At 38.7% G+C, this 18,794-nt stretch overlaps 1 protein-coding gene across 1 annotated transcript in view; it reads left to right on the top strand.

Moving 5' to 3' along the window:
* Positions 1-18,794, top strand: part of LVRN (laeverin) — a 78,120-nt gene that overhangs the window by 9,854 nt on the left and 49,472 nt on the right. The window contains exons 4-5 of the mRNA XM_060235578.1: positions 4,218-4,344; positions 5,701-5,855. Of these exons, the coding sequence (XP_060091561.1) occupies positions 4,218-4,344; positions 5,701-5,855 (282 nt within the window). The remainder of the gene's footprint in view (positions 1-4,217; positions 4,345-5,700; positions 5,856-18,794) is intronic.

Raw genomic sequence — 18,794 nt, 5'->3', positions numbered from 1 at the left:
TCAAATTCATCAAGGAAGACTATTCAGAAGGCAATGTCAACCCACCTCTGCTTCGTACAGACCTTGAAAGCCCCTCATTGGAGTCATAAGTTGGCTGCAACGTTATGGCATTTGGAATAGTTGCTATGGGGAGAGGGAATGGTAGAGAACATTCCACCATCTGTGATGGTGCCATTTGTTGGCTCAAGGTCAGTGTGGTAATCCAGGCTTGTCTTGTCTAGGTGTAGGAACAAGTAGAGATAACTTCATTTATTCAAGTATTTTGATTTCTTTTAAAATTACACCAAGCTTCAGATTCACCTTTAATGTCTTTAAATATTTTGCACCTGTGTTCACTGTGGAATGTGTGGGGCTCGTATCCCTGCCACCACCGCTGTTTTCAGGAAGGGAATCTGATAACTGAGTCAAATTGAGATAATGAGAGACGAAGTTCTAAATAGTGGGGAAATTTAAAACCAATTAATCTCCAGGACCTGATGGCATATACCTGAGAATTCTCAGGGACCTCAGATGTCAGATAGTTGATCTGCTAAACCCACATATGTAATCAATCAGTAAATTCAGTCACTATAACAGAAGATAGATCCAAGTGGGCAGCCGTGTTGGTCTGAAGCAGTAGAACAAAGTAGGAGTCCTGCACCTTTAAGACCAACAAAGTTTTATTCACATGAAAGCTTACGTTCTGAATAAAACTTTTTTGGTCTTAAAGGTGGACTTGACTCCTACTTTGTTATACCAGAAGACTGGAGAGTAGCAAATATACAGATTTTAAAAAGGGCCCCAAAGGAAAACCATGAAATTACAGGTCAATTAATATAATGCCTGTCCCATGCAAATTAATAGAAACTGTAATCAAATATTAAATTATTAGTCATGTAGAGCGGCGTTTCCCATTTGCAGGGTCATGACCTGTTACCGGGCCACAGAAGCCTCAATGCAGGATCACAAGAAAAGCCAAAGCTAACCCCGCCCCCAGCAAAGCATAAACTCTGCTCTGCTTCCTTCCTTCCCCCATCTCTGTGTTGTGCTGAGAAAAGCTAGCCTTGATGAATGACAGTGGCTGCAAAGCCTGAGCTCCATTTTGTTTCCTTCCTTCCCCTGTCTCTGTGTTGTGCAGAGAAAAGCTAGCCTTGAAGACTGACACAGGCTGCAAAGCCTGCGCTCCATTTTCCTTCCTTCCTTTCCCCGTCTCTGTGTCATGCAGAGAAAAGCTAGCCGTGAAGACTGACACAGGCTGCAAAGCTTGAGCTCTGTTTGCTTCCTTCCTTCCCCCATCTCTGTGTTGTGCAGAGAAAAGCTAGCCTTGAAGACTGACACAGGCTGCAAAGCCCGAGCTCTGTTTTCCTTCCTTCCTCAGGCTGTAAAACCTGAGCTCCGTTTTCCTTCCTTTTCCTTCCTTCCTTTCCTTCCTTCTTTCTCTGTTGTGCTAGCCTTGAAGACTGACAGGCTGCAAAGCCTGAGCTCTATTTTGTTTCCTTCCTTCCCCTCAACGTCTCTAGTCTTGAAGACTGACACAGGCCTGAGCCCCATTTTGCTTTCTTCCTTCCCTCATCTCTGTGTTATGCAGAGAAAAGCTAGCCTTGAAGACTGACACAGGCAGCCTTGCAGTATGTTCTTTTGGGGAGATATCCCTGGGAGGCCAGGGCAGCAAAGAAGGGGGGGGGATGTTTTTATCAGCTGGGAGGGGCAGGGAGTGGGCATTCCAGTAGCTATTTTTTTAACCAAATGACCCATTTTTGGGCATTGTGTGAGGGAATTTTGGACTGGATGGTCCACTGGCCTGATCCAACATGGCTTCTCTTATGTTCTTTGTTTCCATGTCTTTCTTTTTATTTTCCTTCCTTCCATTTCATTATTTTCCTTTCTCTTTCTTTCTTTCCTTCCGTTTTCACTGGATAAAACTTTTCTGTTCATGATACTGTTGTTGCAGACATAGGACCTCTGCCAATGAAAAGATGGCACCCCAGTTGTAGCCAGGTGGCCTTTCTATGAGATTTCTGTGTGAGTGAGTGAGAGGTGTGGGGCAGAAAGAGATTATTGGAGATTAGTGCTGTATATCTCAACAGCACTGGAAGTGATGGTACTATGAACTTGGCACCATTTATTGGTCCTGCTTTTAACAGCTGTCTGACATCAAAATTAAACTACTCCTGGGGTGCAGTCACACATCACATTAAAAGCGGGCGTGTAGCGCTCAAATTTGACCCGCTGAATGTTGATTTGATGCAGGGCCGATCAGACGAGCATCCAAGAATGCAACTCATATTGTTGTTGAGCGATCAGACATCCAATAATATCACGCTCTTTTCTTGGCACATCCATGATCAGATGGTGATTCCTGGGATGGGGGGGTCCATTGAACATGCGCCCAACTGTTTGGAGGTGGGAAATCAAATGTTGGTTCAGAGGCGGGGGGTGGGAAGGGGGGAAAGTTTCCAGAATTAACTTTGCCAATTCAAACCAGAGGACTGCCAGGAACTACTTTCCTAGAAATTGGCAATGACAATAATATCTGGAAATCCTCCACATTGGAAAAAAAAAGATTTTTTTTTCCTGTTCTGAATAGTGGGATAACGGTTCCCCCACCCCTTCCGATCCTGTGTTGATCAGAGAAGCAGAAGCATTACCTTGGATTCCCGGATGATCTGGCAATGCATATGTCTGCTACAGCTTTTTTTTAAAAAAATAAAGGTGGGAGGGGTGGTAAACATTCCAAGGGGCAGTATAGCACGTGAGCTGTCCAAACAGGAAAAAATCGATCATGTTCTGCTTTTGTGAAAAAGGGCTGGACTTTCTGAGCTATCAAATTAACGCGGCATTGATCCGCAGCAAGCTGGGATGACCCCAAATGACACTCGATTGCCAGATGTGGATGTCTGGATGAATATATTTAATCCGTCAGCGAGACGGAGCTGTGTCGCCACTAATGGTACATCTGAACACACCCCTGTAGTTATTAAAAAGGATGAAAGACGTTCACTGGCTAAATATCTGCACAACAGGTTGGTTTTAAAGGCATGGGAAACACAGCCAGTAAAAAGCTGCAAGCCCCTCATAAATATCCTTTTTGGGATAACTGCAGAAAAGCTTGTATGAACCTCATCTAACTTGAAAGTTATTTATTAATTGCAGTACAATTTTCTGCTACCTTTCACAGCAATTTCCCAGTGTTTCTGTCAAGGAAAAGTATGAAAAATAGCTGTCAAAAGATTTTTTTGAAACCAAGCAAGCTTGGTTGTTGCTTGAGGCAGGGTTTCAGTACTAGCAGCTGAAGGAAGGGCCTACTAAATGTGTCAGCATATTTTGAGGTAGAGCAGCTGCCAGGGCCCAGTGTGGGTGGTACAGAGTGCTGACATTCCTGATGGCAATGGCAACAGCACTTCCAACTGCATACACTGGCCAGTGCTGTTGAGGAAGGGGTGTGTAGGTGGTACAGGCAATTGAACATGGGCATGAGGAGTGCTTGCAAGCTGGAGAAGAACACACAAACGGATAGGTGCATGCAGATGTGGGGATGGAAAGAGAGGACCCTGGGAATGTATGAAAAAGTTGCAATCCGCCCACTTTCCACCCCCTTTTGGCTTAGAATGAGTTTCAGAAAGATTTTTCTGCAAATGAAGTTACTTCAGAAGAAGAGGCAGGTTTGGGGGAGTGCCATGGAAGTGACATCACAGAAAGAGGTGGAGTTTTGGTTCAGTGTGCCCCGGAAGTGACATCACTTGGCCCTTGACCTGGAAGTGACACCACAGGAAATGACATAATTCCTGCCTCCCAGCTCCACCTCCAAAGTTTCCTGGCTCCACCCCCGAATGTTAGTGGTCCACGAAGGAGAAGTATAAAAATAACCAGGCTATGGGAGCAAAAAGTTTGGGAAACCCTGATGTAGAGGAGCAAAGCTTGCTGAGGGAAAAACAGCACAGCTTCTGCAAAGGAAAGTCCCTAAATACTAGAAGCTTGGATTTCTGATGGCACAGCACAGACATACACATGCTTCTCTTTTCAACCTGCCCATGTTGTTTGTTCAAAGTACATATCTGCAAAGAATAAGGCAATTAGAACAGGAGTCTAAAATACAGCAAGTCACTGCTAAGTCCTTGCAGGTTGTCGACCTTTTTGGTAGAAAACATTTTCAAAGCAGAGTGTTATTTCCAGAATACACAGCTATCAGTGAAAGTAGAGTTCTTGACCATAATAACGATTTCCCTTCATTCTGATAGATACGGATTTGGGCTCAGAAAGACGCAATTAAGGATGGGTGTGCTGACTATGCCTTAAATATCACTGGACCAGTCTTTTCATTTATGGAAGATTTTTTAAATATTACTTATCCTCTTTCAAAAACAGGCAAGTTGACCTGATGTTTTAAAAAGCAATGTTCAAAAACTATTACAAAAATTGGGGTGGTGGTGTTAGAATGCAAAAAATGCATCCTTGGAAATGCTGTTTTATATTTTTGGTGTTTACTTTAGAACTTACAAAGGGTTTACAGAGTAGCTGTGTGATTTGTTATTGTGACAGTCAGCAAACTATCTTTCTGTGCAGTGTACATATACTACTTCCAAGTAGGTTATTACCTCAGAGAACTCACTAGTTAGTCCCTAATTTGCAAAAAAAAAAAAATAATTGCTGACTGGTTGTTTCTGGAATCTCTTTAATGTAGCAGTCTATCATCTTCCATTTTCTTACTAATTATTTCACTTTTTACAATCATTGTTTCCTCTAGATACTTCTAGTAAAATTTTTGAAGTACCTCAACTCCTTTATTCCTTTTCTCTTTCCCGATTGCCTCCCATGATTAGCCCTGTGCCATTGTCCATGCCTCAACTCTCTCTCCTCTTAACCATATAATCAGCCTGTTCCATTCCATTGGCTCCTTCCTTGCTGCATCCAAGCATGCCACTCTTTTCCAGATTCTCAAATAGCCATATTTTTACTCATTCTTTCTTTCCAGTTACCACCCACTTTCTGTTTTACCCTTTGTCTCCAAACTAAATGAGCTTACATACACCATTTTAGCAGTCTCACTTTCTCTCTTTCTTGGAATCAGGCTTCTATCTAATCCTCTGCACTCCTATGAAAACTGCAATCTGCAAAATTTGCTGCTTTTGATACCACTTACCATTCTTTCCTGTTTGATTTCTGTCCCATCCTAATTTTTTTAACTGTTCTCAGCTGATTCTCTTCCTTCCTGACAAATGGTTCCTTCAGAGTTTCTTACTTAAGCCTAAGTACTTGCATCAAGAGTGAATGCATAAAGCTTTCTCATGATGAATCAAACCACTGTTCCGTTGAACCCAACATTTATTCATATTGGCAGAGGCTCTTCAAAGTTTCAAGCAGTGGTCTTTTACATCATCTTATACCTAATCCAGTTATCTGAAGATGCTTGGATTTATAACAGGGAGCTTCTGTATGCAAACCAGACACATTGCTATTGAGCCCCAGCCCTTCCCTGTATATTCTTTCGTTGTTTATCTCCATGTCCAAGTCCATTCCTTTGTTTTCTCTCTTGTGGCAAATTTTAAATTTCTTGGGGCAGGGGCTTGTCTTCTTGTATTCAGTAAAACGCCATGTATATACTGCATAAATATAGAATTCTATGAACAAAAACTCCCAGATTTTCAGATATGGTGGCCTAAACCAAGAGCATGTTAATTTTGTAATTAAAGATATGTTTTTTCTCTGTTCAAACTAATATAGATCTGATTGCACTTCCTGATATGGGAGCAGGTGCTATGGAAAACTGGGGACTAATGACTTTCCAGAAAGAATTGTTACTATATTGCCCACAAGATAAATACACAGGAACAAAAACTGTGATTCGCCAGACTGTTTGCCATGAAGTAGTACACCAGGCATGTGGTAAAATGTTCAGTACTCTATTTATTTTAAGTATTTTTATCTTGTGCCTTTAACCACAAGGGAGCAGTTCTAATGTTCTATAACCAATTGTTTGTAACTAATGAAATTTAATAAAAATGAATCCTAGCTTAAGGCAAGAGGAGATAATTGAGTATTCTTGTAAACATTTAGTTTCATAAAACTGTGTAGTTTTAACAGGTTTTCAGCAGACTTTACGCTGAAAAATGTAATCATGTATTACATTTACTAATTAATAATTTCGGGTCCCCCCCCTTTCTGTCAAAGCATTAGATACTTGAGCCCTCCAGTGTTGAGGACAAGTTTTGCTTATTGATAGTGTTAGTTGTCTTCTTGCTCTTCTTGTCATAACAGCCCACCAATCCCATAAGGAATCAATGTATGGTGGTATGCATTTTTTGTTTCTATAAAGAGATAAAAGGGGGGAAAGTACATACCTTGTCACATTATCAGAAAATATTATACCAAACACTGCAATCAGTAATCAATTTTGTAGAAAGCGATTTTCACATATATGATTTTAATGTAGCCACTGTGATAAGTAATTTGCATTGATAACTGCAATCCCAGGTCCCAGATCCTGTAGGACAGTTGTCCTTTACGCATTTTTGTTGTTGTTGTTCAGTTGCATAGTTGAGTCCGATTCTTTGCAACCCCATGCTCCAGGTCATGCCAGGCCCTTCTGTCTTCCACCGCCCTCCGAAGTCTGCTAAAATTCATGTTAGTTGGACTTCCGGGATCCGTCATCTTGGCTTCAGAGTTGCCTGTGGATGCTCTCCGCTGCAATTCTGATTCTGGTCATTGGAGGGGTATCACCGAAGTGATACCCCCAAAGGGGGGCCTTGCAGAGCCTTCTTTTCGGCATGGGAATTCCACGAGTGGGGGGAGGGGCCAAAGGCAACGGCCCCCGAGACCTGTCATGCATCCCTAAGCTCCGTGACTTTGAACGCTGAAATCAGCAGAGAAAGAAAGACTCCCGAATGCTTCAGCTTTCTTTTTCTACAGTACGCTCTTTAAAGCAACATTTCTCCACATCTAAAGCGACAGTTCTGCCTAACAAGTAGGTGTTTTATCTTCTTCAGCTCTACCCCCCAATGGGCCACTTAACATACCGTCAATAGACTAGCTCGCGGATTACTTCAAAAGGCCTTGCAACATGATAAGCAGTCTTAATTATTCAAACTGGCTTGAATATAAACACTAAAATTGACCCGGACATTAATTGGACATATAGCACAAAGATTATCAAAAATCTGCAAAATGATATGTCTATAAAAGGGAAACACAGAAACTTCTGTCTCCTTTATCTGTCTGTAACTGAAAGAATGTCTCTTAATTTCTGTTAGTTGCTGTAGAACAAGAATTTACAAGAGAAGTGAAAAATAACCTGATTTGAGAGACTGAGCTTATGCACAATTTGAGATTTAAAATGGCATCATTTAATGAAATGGCACATGGAAAAGATATCAGTTCAAATTTCAAATCTTTAAGGGAGGATTTTATTTCACTTAAACAGCTTCTTAAAGATCACTTCATGTTTACAGCTAACTATTTGAGCGAAGAGGATTTAACAGCTATTGAAAGGGCAAATCTACAGGAGCCCTGCATTACAAAGGGTGAATCAATGGCAGTGAAAACAGAAGGGGAAATGGTGATTATGCAAAACAAACAAAGAAAAAAGTAAATGGCCCCGTCTGACGCATTTTTAAATCTTCACCGGATGCTGACCGTTAACAAGATCAACTGGAGAAGGGGATATGGCGAAGAACTCTTTCTTTGGTGGTTGAGGAGGCGGGCCATGTCAAGAAGAGGAAAACTGCACTTCAGTTGTCAAATCTGGTGTTGGAAAACAATCTGTAAAAAGGATTTTGGATCTTTTTTTCTGTTTTGGTGAACGGCTAAATAAGGAACTTTGACTAAGAAAGGTAATACGACATTAGAAGACAAGTTATGGGCTGCCTTGGATATAACTTGGATGTAGAAATTAAAGGAACTTAAAAGTTTTTAATTCTGGGGAAGAAGGACTTTGGAATTTGGGTCTTTTTATGTTTCGTTCTCTTTCTCTTTCTTTTCTTCCTGGTGAATAGGTAAATATTGACAGTCTGCCTATTTAGAGAGATTGTTGCTAATGGGGTGAAAATAGAATTTATGGTGTAAGCTAGATAACATAATGGCTTCAAAGACCCTCCCCCAAAGGAGAATTTGAACAATTTGGTAATTTGGTAGATTTGATTTAACATGCTTGTAGGAGAAATGTTTTAGTTAGAGATTGATAAAGTATTTGACTATATTTGAGATATGTTATGCAATTTCCTGTGAATAAAGAAAAGATATTCATGTGCTTTTTTGGTTAGGCTTTTGGTTAAATTAATAATTTAATTTGTGCTTGTTATAGCTGCAAGTTAATTTAGCAAAATTGGAGGATAAGACAGTTTGATTTGTGTTCAAGAAGAATTGTTTCGTTGTACAATGCTTTCCTAGTTTACTAAAAGAACTGTTCTTTTTTTTTTCTTTGTCCTGGTAAAAGAAGTCAGTCAGTCAGTCAGTTTATTGCGGCTCTAGGCCAATCGACAGCAACAACACAACTCATCAATAACAGTACAACACAACACCAAGTTGAAATATAACGTAACAATATAAAACTTGTACATCCATCAAAGTGGTAATAAAATTAGCTGACGTAGGCAACACTTAACTAAAAGCATCTTCTTTCAAAAACAGACAGCATTAAATTTCTTCCTGTCGAGGTCGGTAACATATAGAAACTTAGCAAGATCCAAAGAAAGTTGATCACTCCCATCCCCTAAGAGGAAGTAAATGGTTTGGGCCTGGTTTAAAGATTCAGCTAGCATTAGATGGTTCCGCAAAAGTCTGTACCTTGCCTCTGTATGGAAAAGACAGTTCAGAATAAGGTGGGAAACCGTATCGACCTCCTCCAGGCCGCACGGACAGATCCTGTCTTCTAACGGGATCTTGTGGAAACGGCCCCTCAGTACTGCTGTGTCCAGAATGTTCAGGCGTGCCAAGGACAGCATCCGCCTGATCTTAATTGGCTGTATCTTTTCTAGATACCTGGCACATTTAAGGTCACTTGTAAAAAAGGTTGGGATATACATCCCCCCAACTTTGGCCAGAGATTGTTTTAACTCCAATTCCAGTAATCGGTCTCTGATAATTTCTTTTGCCCCGTTCTTGAACATGAGGGCTAGGGAATCAATATTCAGATCACATTCCTCTAATTTGGAATTTAATTTCCTCAACCAATTGCTGACAAATGAGTCGTAGAAGATTTGGTGTACAATGTCATCCGGATTGGCCAGCACTCTTAAAAGGAGACTCAAACCTCTATTCCACATTACTGTGGAGAGGCTTGGAAGCCCCGTTTCCAGCCTGTTTGCAATAGATGAGGCATATTTTGGCACCTGAAGGATACATCGTACAAACTTCGATTGAACCATCTCCAATTTGGTTATTTTGTTATACAGGAAAATCTCAGCTCCGTACATTAATTGGGGTATAACCTTAGCGTTATAAACCTTAATCGCCGCTAAGGCGTTATAAGCGCCCTTGGAGGTGTAAAACTCCTGCAGAGCGAGCGCCGTGCGTTGGGCGTTACAGTGTACGTTTTCAATGTGCCCTTGGTAAGATCCTGTGTGATGAAAAACAACCCCCAGATATTTGTATGTTTTAACTTGTTTCAGTTTTTCATCATTAAAACGCCAATTCATTTCTCTAAATCTTTTGGTGAAGACTATAATTTTAGACTTGTCCCTGTTAACGACTAGATCTGTGTCCAGACAAAAGAGGGAAAGCATCTTAAGCGACCTGCGTAAACCGACTTGGGTTCTTGACAGTAGTAACACGTCGTCTGCATACATCAAGATGGGCACAGCAATCTTCCCAATCTTAGGGGGATGCAGACCGGGGTCAGTAAAATACCCTACAATGCTATTAATATATAAATTAAAAAGTTGCGGGGCTAGTATACAACCTTGTTTGACACCTTTACTTGTTTGAATTGGATGTGTCAGATGACCTTGAGGTGTGCATTTTACCTGCATACTAGAATTTTCGTACAGTTTCATCATGAGGAATAAAAGTCTACGGTCAATTGATGTACTGTACAGTTGGCGCCACAGCTTGTCCCTTGGAACAGAATCAAAGGCTGCTTTAAAATCTATAAACGCTGCATATAAACGAGAACCCTTTACTGCAGCCTGCTTATCGACTAGGAATTTCAGTATTAGCACGTTGTTCAAGTGAGAACGATTACTTCTAAAGGCTGCTTGTACATTTGCCAGGATGTGATTTTCTTCCATCCAAGTTGTTAATTTCTCCCGTAGGTGCAAGGCATATAGTTTTCCGATAATATTTAAAAGGCTGATTGGCCTATAATTTTCAGGCTTCTCTCTCCCGCCTTTCTTATATATAGGAGACACTATGGCCTTGCTCCATTCCTCTGGCAATTTACCTGTTTCGTCTATAAAGGTAAATAGGGAAGCTAGAACAGGCGTCCACCAGTCCTGGTATGATTTTATCAGTTCTATCCGGACACCATCCGACCCTGGGGCTTTCCCACTTCTAATCTGCTTTATCAGCAGTTCAATTTCTAAACAGGTAACCGGTTCCCACTTAGGGCAGTCTGTTAACTCTAGCTGTAATGGAGGGGAAACTTTGGAGTCTAGCCCGGCATTATATAGCTTACTAAAGTGGATCTCCCACTCTTTAGGGCTAATAAAATTCTTAGGACAATAGGGACCTTTCCGTTGTAACCGGTTTAATTCGTTCCAAAAACAGGACGGATTTTTATTTTTGGCAGCCGTATATAATTTTAGCCAATTTTCTTTGATATAAGCTCCTGGTAAAAGAAGAAAGGAAGGTAACATTTAACGGAGATTTTTATACTTGTAGGTAGAAACATTAGAGTATTATATTGAGAGCTGGAGTTATAATTGATATATTTGTACTGGTTTCTGTTTCCTGTTTTTTCCCATTTTGTATGTTCCCTCTTCTTGCTTTTCCCTTTTTTTTATGTATAATCTGCAATGCTGCTGTCTTGTAGTAGTTTAAATCAATAAAACTTTTTAAAAATCGTAAAATTCATGTTAATTACATTAGTAACTGTCCATCCATCTCATCTTTTGCTGTCCCCCTCTTCTTTTGCCTTTATATCTTTCAATTTGCTTAACCCTTAAAAAAGAGAGTCATATCATATCTTATTGAATTCCATTACTTGATTATTGTGTTTAAAGAATTTTATTAATAACATATGGTAACATTATCCATTAATAACTTTTTTATCTTCCCCATATGCTATTTTCTAAATCCCTCTCCCCCTGTTACTTGACTTCCGCCGATGTTATAAACTTAAAATGTTAACACTTAAAGGTACCCTTAAACCATATGAACCATATAAGCCTAGATTCATGTTCTTCTTTTTTCTAATACTTAATCATTATTAAAAAATTGTCCAATGTCCTTTTATTTTCCATTGTTTTTCTACATAACCTCTAAACTTTTTCCACTCCTTTCTATTAACTTCCAAATCATAGTCTCTTAAGATTCTTGTTAGTTTATCCATCTCACTCCATATTATTACTTTTGTAATCCAATCCCATTTTTCTGGCATTTTTTCTTGCTTCCATAACTGCGCATACAATGTCCTAGCTGCTGAAATCAAGTACCAAATCAAAGTTCTATCTTCTTTTGGAAATGTTTCCATTTGTAATCCCAACAGAAATGTTTCTGCTACTTTCTTAAATTCATATCCCAAGATCTTAGAAATTTCTTGTTGAATCATCTGCCAATACTTTTTTGCTCTTTCACAAGTCCACCGCATATGGTAGAAAGAACCTTCATGTTTTTTACATTTCCAACATCTATCTGGCATCTTATTGTTCATCTTTGCCAACTTTTTAGGGGTCATATACCATCTGTACATCATTTTAAAACAGTTCTCTTTAATACTGTGACATGTTGAAAGTGTCATAGAGTTATTCCAAAGATATTCCCATGTATCCATCTGTATTTCTTTATTTACATTGATTGCCCATTTAATCATTTGAGATTTTACTACTTCATCTTCTGTAGACCATTTTAAGAGTAACTTATATATTTTTGAAATTAATTTTTCATTATCTCCAAGCAGAACTTTCTCCATTTCTGTTTGCTCTCGTCTTATTCCTTAAGCTTTAATATCATTTTCCACCAGGCTCTTTATTTGTTGCACTTGAAACCAATCATATTTGTTATTCAACTCCTCCGCGGATTTCAATTCTATTTTATCACTTTGTATTTTTAATAGTTGATTGTATGACAACCCTCTTTCTTCATCGGTCTTAGCTGTTATTTTTATCACTTCTTCTGGCACTGTCCATAATGGCTTTCTCTCATCACCATACTTCTTATACTTCATCCATGTATTTAACAGATTATTTCTTATATAATGGTGAAAGAAAAAAACCATCCATTTTTTTCATCCCATAGTACATGTAAGCATGCCAGCCGAATTTATTTCCATGACCTTGCAACATTAAAAGTTTTTTATTTGACAGCGTCACCCAATCTTTTATTCATACTAAGCAAACTGCATCATGATATATTCTTAAATCTGGTAGCTGGAATCCTCCTATCTCTTTAGCATCTGTTAAAATTTTCATTTTAATCCTTGGTTTCTTCCCAGCCCAGACAAATTCTGAAATCTTCCTTTGCCATTTATTGAATTGTTTACTATCTTTCACAATGGGAATAGTTTGAAACAAATACATTATTCTCGGCAAAATGTTCATCTTAATTGCAGCTATTCTACCCAACAATGTCAAATTAAATTTATTCCATTTCATTAAGTCTTCATCCATCTTATGCCATAGCTTTTCATAGTTATTTTTAAAGAAATCAGTTTTCTTCATTGTTATCTCCAAGCCCAAATATTTTACTTTGGAAGCAACTTTACATCCCATCAATCTCTGCAATTCCTTTTGTTTGTTTGCTTGTATATCTTTAAATAAAAGTTTTGACTTTATTAACATACAATCCCACCAATTCACCATATTCTTGTATCTTAGTTAACAACAAAGGTGTTACTTGTACAGGATTTTCAGTTATAAACATTATGTCATCAGCAAATGCTCTACATTTGTAAATAGATCCTCTGATTTTTAGCCCTTCTATTTCTTTATCATCTTGTACTTGTATCAGTAAAATTTCGAGAGTCATAATAAACAACAGTGGTGAAAGTGGGCAACCTTGTCTTGTACCTTTACTAATCATCATATTATCTGTAAGGTCTGCATTTATACACAACTTTGCCCTCTGTTCTGTATATATTGCTTTTATCATTCTTATAAAGTGCTCTCCAAGTTCTATCTTTTCCATAACTGCAAACATAAAGTCCCAGTTCAAATTCTCAAAAGCTTTCTCTGCATCCGCAAAGAATAATGCAACTTCCTTTTCTGGATGTTTTTCATAATATTCTACAATATTAACAACTGTTCTTATATTATCTCTTATTTGTCTTTTAGGGAGAAATCCTGCTTGATCTTCCTTTATAAAGTTCATCAAATATTGTTTAAGTCGTTCTGCCAGGATTCTTGTGTATATCTTATAATCAATATTTAATAATGAAATTGGTCTATAGTTCTGTACATTCGTGACATCTCTATCTTCTTTAGGTATCAATGAAATTACAGCTTCTTTCCAGGTATTTGGTATTTTCCCTTTTATTCTTATCATATTCATCAATTTTTGTAATTTTGGTACTAATTCTTCTTTAAAAATGTTAAAAAAATTTAGCCGTATATCCATCTGGCCCAGGCGCCTTACCAATTTTCATTGCATTAATTGCTGTTTCAATTTCAATTTTTTCAATTGGACCATTCAAAATTTTCTTCATATTTTCCGTTAAGGGTGCTATTTTAACATTTTGCAAGTACTCGTCAATCTTTTCTTTTTTTATTTTCACACTCTTAAATAAGTTGGCATAATACCTAAAAAATTCTCTTTTTATTCCTTCTTGATCTACTATCTCTCTTCCACCAGTCACAATTTTACTAATAGTTTTATTTTCTCTCTTTTTCTTCAGTTGCCAAGCTAAATACTTTCCAGGCTTATTTGTTCCCTCAAAAGATTTCTGTTGCAATTTTTTCAAATTCCATTCAATTTCTTTGTTCAGCAAATGTATAATTTGAGTTTGTAATATAGTAATCTCCCTTATAATTTTCTTTTTCCCTGGCCTTTTTCTCAGTTCCCCTTCTTTTTTCTTTATTTCATTTTGAATGTCCAGCATGTTTTTCTTTTGTCCTCTTGTCTTTATCATTCAAAGTAATCAATATTCCTTTCATTACTGCTTTATAAGCATCCCATACCGTCTGAAATTCTATATCTTCTTCATCATTTATTTGGAAGAAAGCTTTAGTTTCATTTTCTAGAGATGTCACTATTTCTTTATTCTGTAGTAAATCTTCATTTAATCTCCATCTTCTTGGGGTTTTTTTGCAGTTTTGTAATCCATAATATTGGGTTATGATCAGCACTTATCTTTGGTAAAATCTCTACTTTTTTAGTTATGAGGCCCAAATCTTTAGTACCCCATAACATGTCAATTCTGGAATAAGTGTTTTGTCTTGCTGAAAAAAAAGTATAGTCTCTTACTTCCGGGATAAATTTTCTCCAGATATCTTCCAAATTTTTTTGTTTAACCAGTTAAAAAAAAGTTTTTGGCAGTTTTCCTTCCTTGTTACTTTTTTGTCCAGACCTATCCATTTTGTTCTGTATCGTTCCGTTAAAGTCTCTCATCATCAATATGTGGTCATAAGTCATTTCATCAAGCTGTCGGGTAATGTCTTTGAAAAAAACATCTTTTGAGCCATTTGGTGCATACAGTCCTAATAACAACGTTTTCTTTGCATTTATCATTATCTCTACCACCACATATCTTCCATCCTTGTCTTTAAATATCAATTGTGGCTCTAATTGTTGATTAATATAAAAAATCACACCCCTTTTCTTTTGTTCTGCCAATGAAAAATATTCCAGTCCTAATTGTTTATTCCATAAATATTTGTAATCCTTTTGTCGTATATGGATTTCTTGTAAACAAATTATATTACAATTTTGCTTTTTAATCCAATGAAATGTTGCTTTCCTTTTTTGCGGTGAATTTAGTCCATTTACATTCAAAGATAATAATTTGTAATCCATTATGGTGCAAAGTCTTTATTCTGTTCATAGAAACTACACAGCTCATGTGCATTCATAATTGTAATCCTTCTTCCATGTAGCTCAAAACTCAAACCATCTGTTTCTTTTTTTATTAACACGCAGTTTCTCTGTCAGTTTCTTGTAAGATTTCCTGTCATTTATCACTTGTCTTGGCAACTCTTTCATTATTCTAATTCTACTCTCTCCTACTGTCAGAATCTTTTGAAAACTTTGGTTCAAGATTTTTCCTACCATTTCTTTTGTCATAAATCTTATGACTACATCTCTTGGCAATTTTTTGTTCTTGGCACATGATGAGTTGACTTTATACATATAGTCATACATATTTCTAGTCCCTTCAGGATCTTCCTCCAAGAAGTCAGCAATTATTTTCACAATATATCCCTTTAAGTCAGTTCCTTCCTCTTCAGGTACTCCTCTCAGACGAATTTGGGTTTCCGTCAGTCTGCAGTCATGGATTGTCACCTTCTCTTGCAGCTTTAACAAGGTAGAAGCATGCACTTTAACTTTCTCCCCTACATCCTGGACTTTTTCCTTAACCACCACCACCTCATTTTTAAAGTCTTCCATTTCCTTTTTACGGTCTCCAATGTATTTTTAAAGTTCTTTTTTACAAGCCGTCAACATCTTCTCAACTCCTTTCATTATCGTAGCTTCCATTGCTTCTAGTTGGTCTTGCATTTTTTCCAAGGAAAGAGCTCTTGCACGTGTTGCTTTTGATTCTGACATTAAAATAACCCACGAAAATTTACGCGTCTTAAAATCCAAATTCAAATATCAGATTCAATAGCTTAATACTTGCCCTTTTAAATGAGCCTAATTTCGCTGTTCTTTGATCTTCCTAGGCTCAAATATTAATTTTAATAGTTTTTTTTTCAAAATGGCGAATGCAATTTCTCTATAGAAAAAAATCCTAGTGTAGGCCTTTTTCTTGTTTGTCTCTCTTCTCTTATTACTTCCTTCTTTACTAGGAACGAAATCACATTTTCAATGGTATCCAAATCTCGCGATCTTTGTTAGTCTCTCTTCTCTTATTACTTCCTACTTTGCTAGGCACCAATTCCCGTTCTCAATGATATTCAAATCTCACGATCTTTGACGTACTTCCTGTTTTGCTTGTAGGGAATGCAAAGCAGTAATGATGATACATTCTTCAGTGACAGCAAGTAACCCAAACAATAACTTCTTTCCCAGTTTTTAGCAATATCCTTCTTTTAACAAAGTCCAAAATTCAATCTTTCTTTTCTTCTTCTTCCACTCTCTCTAAATCACTTCTTCCCACCTTCCAAAATTATTTTATTTGCTTTGAAAAAGTTCCAGAGCGAAAGATTGTAATCGGTACCTCTCCGCTGATATGCAGCTTAACATCGATCTTTCCAACTATCAGATGTTCACCAGTCCCAAAGATTAGGATCTTGCTAAGCTTATGCCAATTGAATGGCTCTGAAAGCCTCTGTAGATGATGAAAATGCCACTCTTCTCCAGGGGCCCCTCAAAGCCTCAAAAGAGCCCCCAACGGAGCTCTCTATCAGCCAAGGTAAACCCCCTCTGAGTTCTTGTGCGTATCTTGGACAAATCTCTAGCTGAGAGATGTACGTAGAAGGCCAGAAAGAGCCTTTTCCTACCCCGAACAGAGGCTTCAGTCTGTCCCCGTTAAAGAGACAGGTCAGCTCGCCATTTCCCTAATCCCGGAAGCCTCCATTACTTGATTATTAATCCTCTTCACAGCTCTGCTGAGGCACATACCAGATTTATTTTGGGTGAATGCTATGTGGATATATAGGTCTGATAAGTAATGTTCTTATGTGCTGGTAGGCAAAACAACCTGGTATAGAAACTTACAAAAAAAATTAAATAGGAGGTGACAAATCTAGAGTAATTGGGCTAGTAAACATGCATCTAATTTAATCTGTTCAGTTTAGTGTTTTAAACAATTTTCCCTCCTGTTCTTTTGCAACAGCTTCTGGGTCTTAAACTAGGCTAGGCAAACAGGCATAATGGGGAGGAAGGAAAAGAGACTGGAAATGGGAGTTTAACATTCATTTAGCTAGAGTCTGTCTTTGCTTAAGTCATATAAAGAAGTAGTAATGATAGCTTGTAAAATACATTAGCAGATAAAAATTTATGAAATTAACATAGAATACTGTAATGGCTGTACAAATCCTCAAACTATAAACTGCCAAATAATGCATAACAGCTGTTTTGACATATCTGCCAATGTCAGAAAAAGCTGTTTACCTGACTTCTGGTTTCGACGACGCGCTAATAGGAGCGTCTTGGACCGGCGTGTCCTGAGCCGCTTCTAAATCAGTCCGACTGAGGGTTTCCCATGAAGGGGTCTTGACTCTGGCGCCCAGGAAGGTTCCCAAAAGGCAGGGAGCTCAAGCAGTAGAACAGGGGTGTCAATGGAGGCGGCTGCCACCTGATCCCGCTTGCTTCTAGCCTCATGACTCCGATCACCATTTTTAAATGGCATGAGGGTCGACTGCTGGCTTTTCCCTTTTCCTTCTTTCTTCTTGATTCAAACAACTCTGCAGTATTATGACAAGCTGCATCTTCATCATTATTATTGTAAGTGTTCTTTCTTTTCATTATTGGCATAATAATAATAATAATAATAATAATAATAATAATAATAATAATAATAATAATAATAATAATAATAATAATAATAATAATTTTATTTTTATATCGCGCCCTCCCCCGCCAAAGGCGGGCTCAGGGCGGCTCACAGACATGGAATTCCATGATTCAATAAAACAATGCAAACAGTCTCAAATACAATCAATTACATAATAGATTATTTAAAATAGATAAAATATATAAAATGGGTGCTAAAATACTGTAAGTCATATTATCCACAAGATGGCTAGGTGGCCGCACGTCAAGTTAATCAGGTTCTGTTTCAAAAGCAAGCTGGAAAAGAAATGTTTTGCAAGCCCTGCGGAATTGATTCAGGTCCCGCAGGGCTCGTATCATCTCTGGAAGGTGGTTCCACCAACGCAGGGCCATCACTGAGAAGGCTTGCTCCCTAGTAGCCTTCAACCTAGCTTCTCTTGGCCCAGGGACTGTTAGAAGGTTCTGAGAGCTAGATCTCAGTGCTCTCTGGGGAACATATGGGGAGAGGCGGTCCCTTAGGTAGGCAGGTCCTCGGCCATATAGGGCTTTAAAGGTGATAACCAGCACTTTATAGCGAACACGGTACACAACCGGCAGCCAATGCAGATCCCGCAGCCCAGGCCGCACATGTTCCCACCGTGGTAGTCCCTCTAGCAGCCTGGCCGCCGCGTTCTGGACTACCTGAAGTCTCCGTGTTCGGTATAAGGGCAGCCCCATGTAGAGGGCATTGCAGTAGTCTAATCTCGAAGTGACCGTTGCGTGGATCACAGTTGCTAGGTCGCTGCGCTCCAAGAAGGGAGCCAACTGCCTCGCCCTCTTGAGATGAAAGAAGGCGGATCTAGCAGTGGCAGCTATCTGGGCCTCCATTGATAAAGAGGATTCCAGTAGCACTCCCAGGCTCTTGACTTTGCGCACTGGTATCAGTGGCGCACCGTCAAAAGCCGGTAAGGTAATCTCCCCTCCCGGTCCGCCGCGGCCCACGCAAAGGACCTCAGTCTTCGCCGGATTCAACTTCAGCCCGCTCAGCCTGAGCCAGTCAGCCACGGCTTGTAATGCCCGGTCCAAATTTATAGGGA

The sequence above is a fragment of the Heteronotia binoei genome, chromosome 4, assembly GCF_032191835.1.
Source record: "Heteronotia binoei isolate CCM8104 ecotype False Entrance Well chromosome 4, APGP_CSIRO_Hbin_v1, whole genome shotgun sequence".
NCBI lineage: Eukaryota > Metazoa > Chordata > Lepidosauria > Squamata > Gekkonidae > Heteronotia > Heteronotia binoei.
Note: the sequence above shows the minus strand (reverse complement) of the source record. Positions and strands in the feature narration are given on the sequence as shown.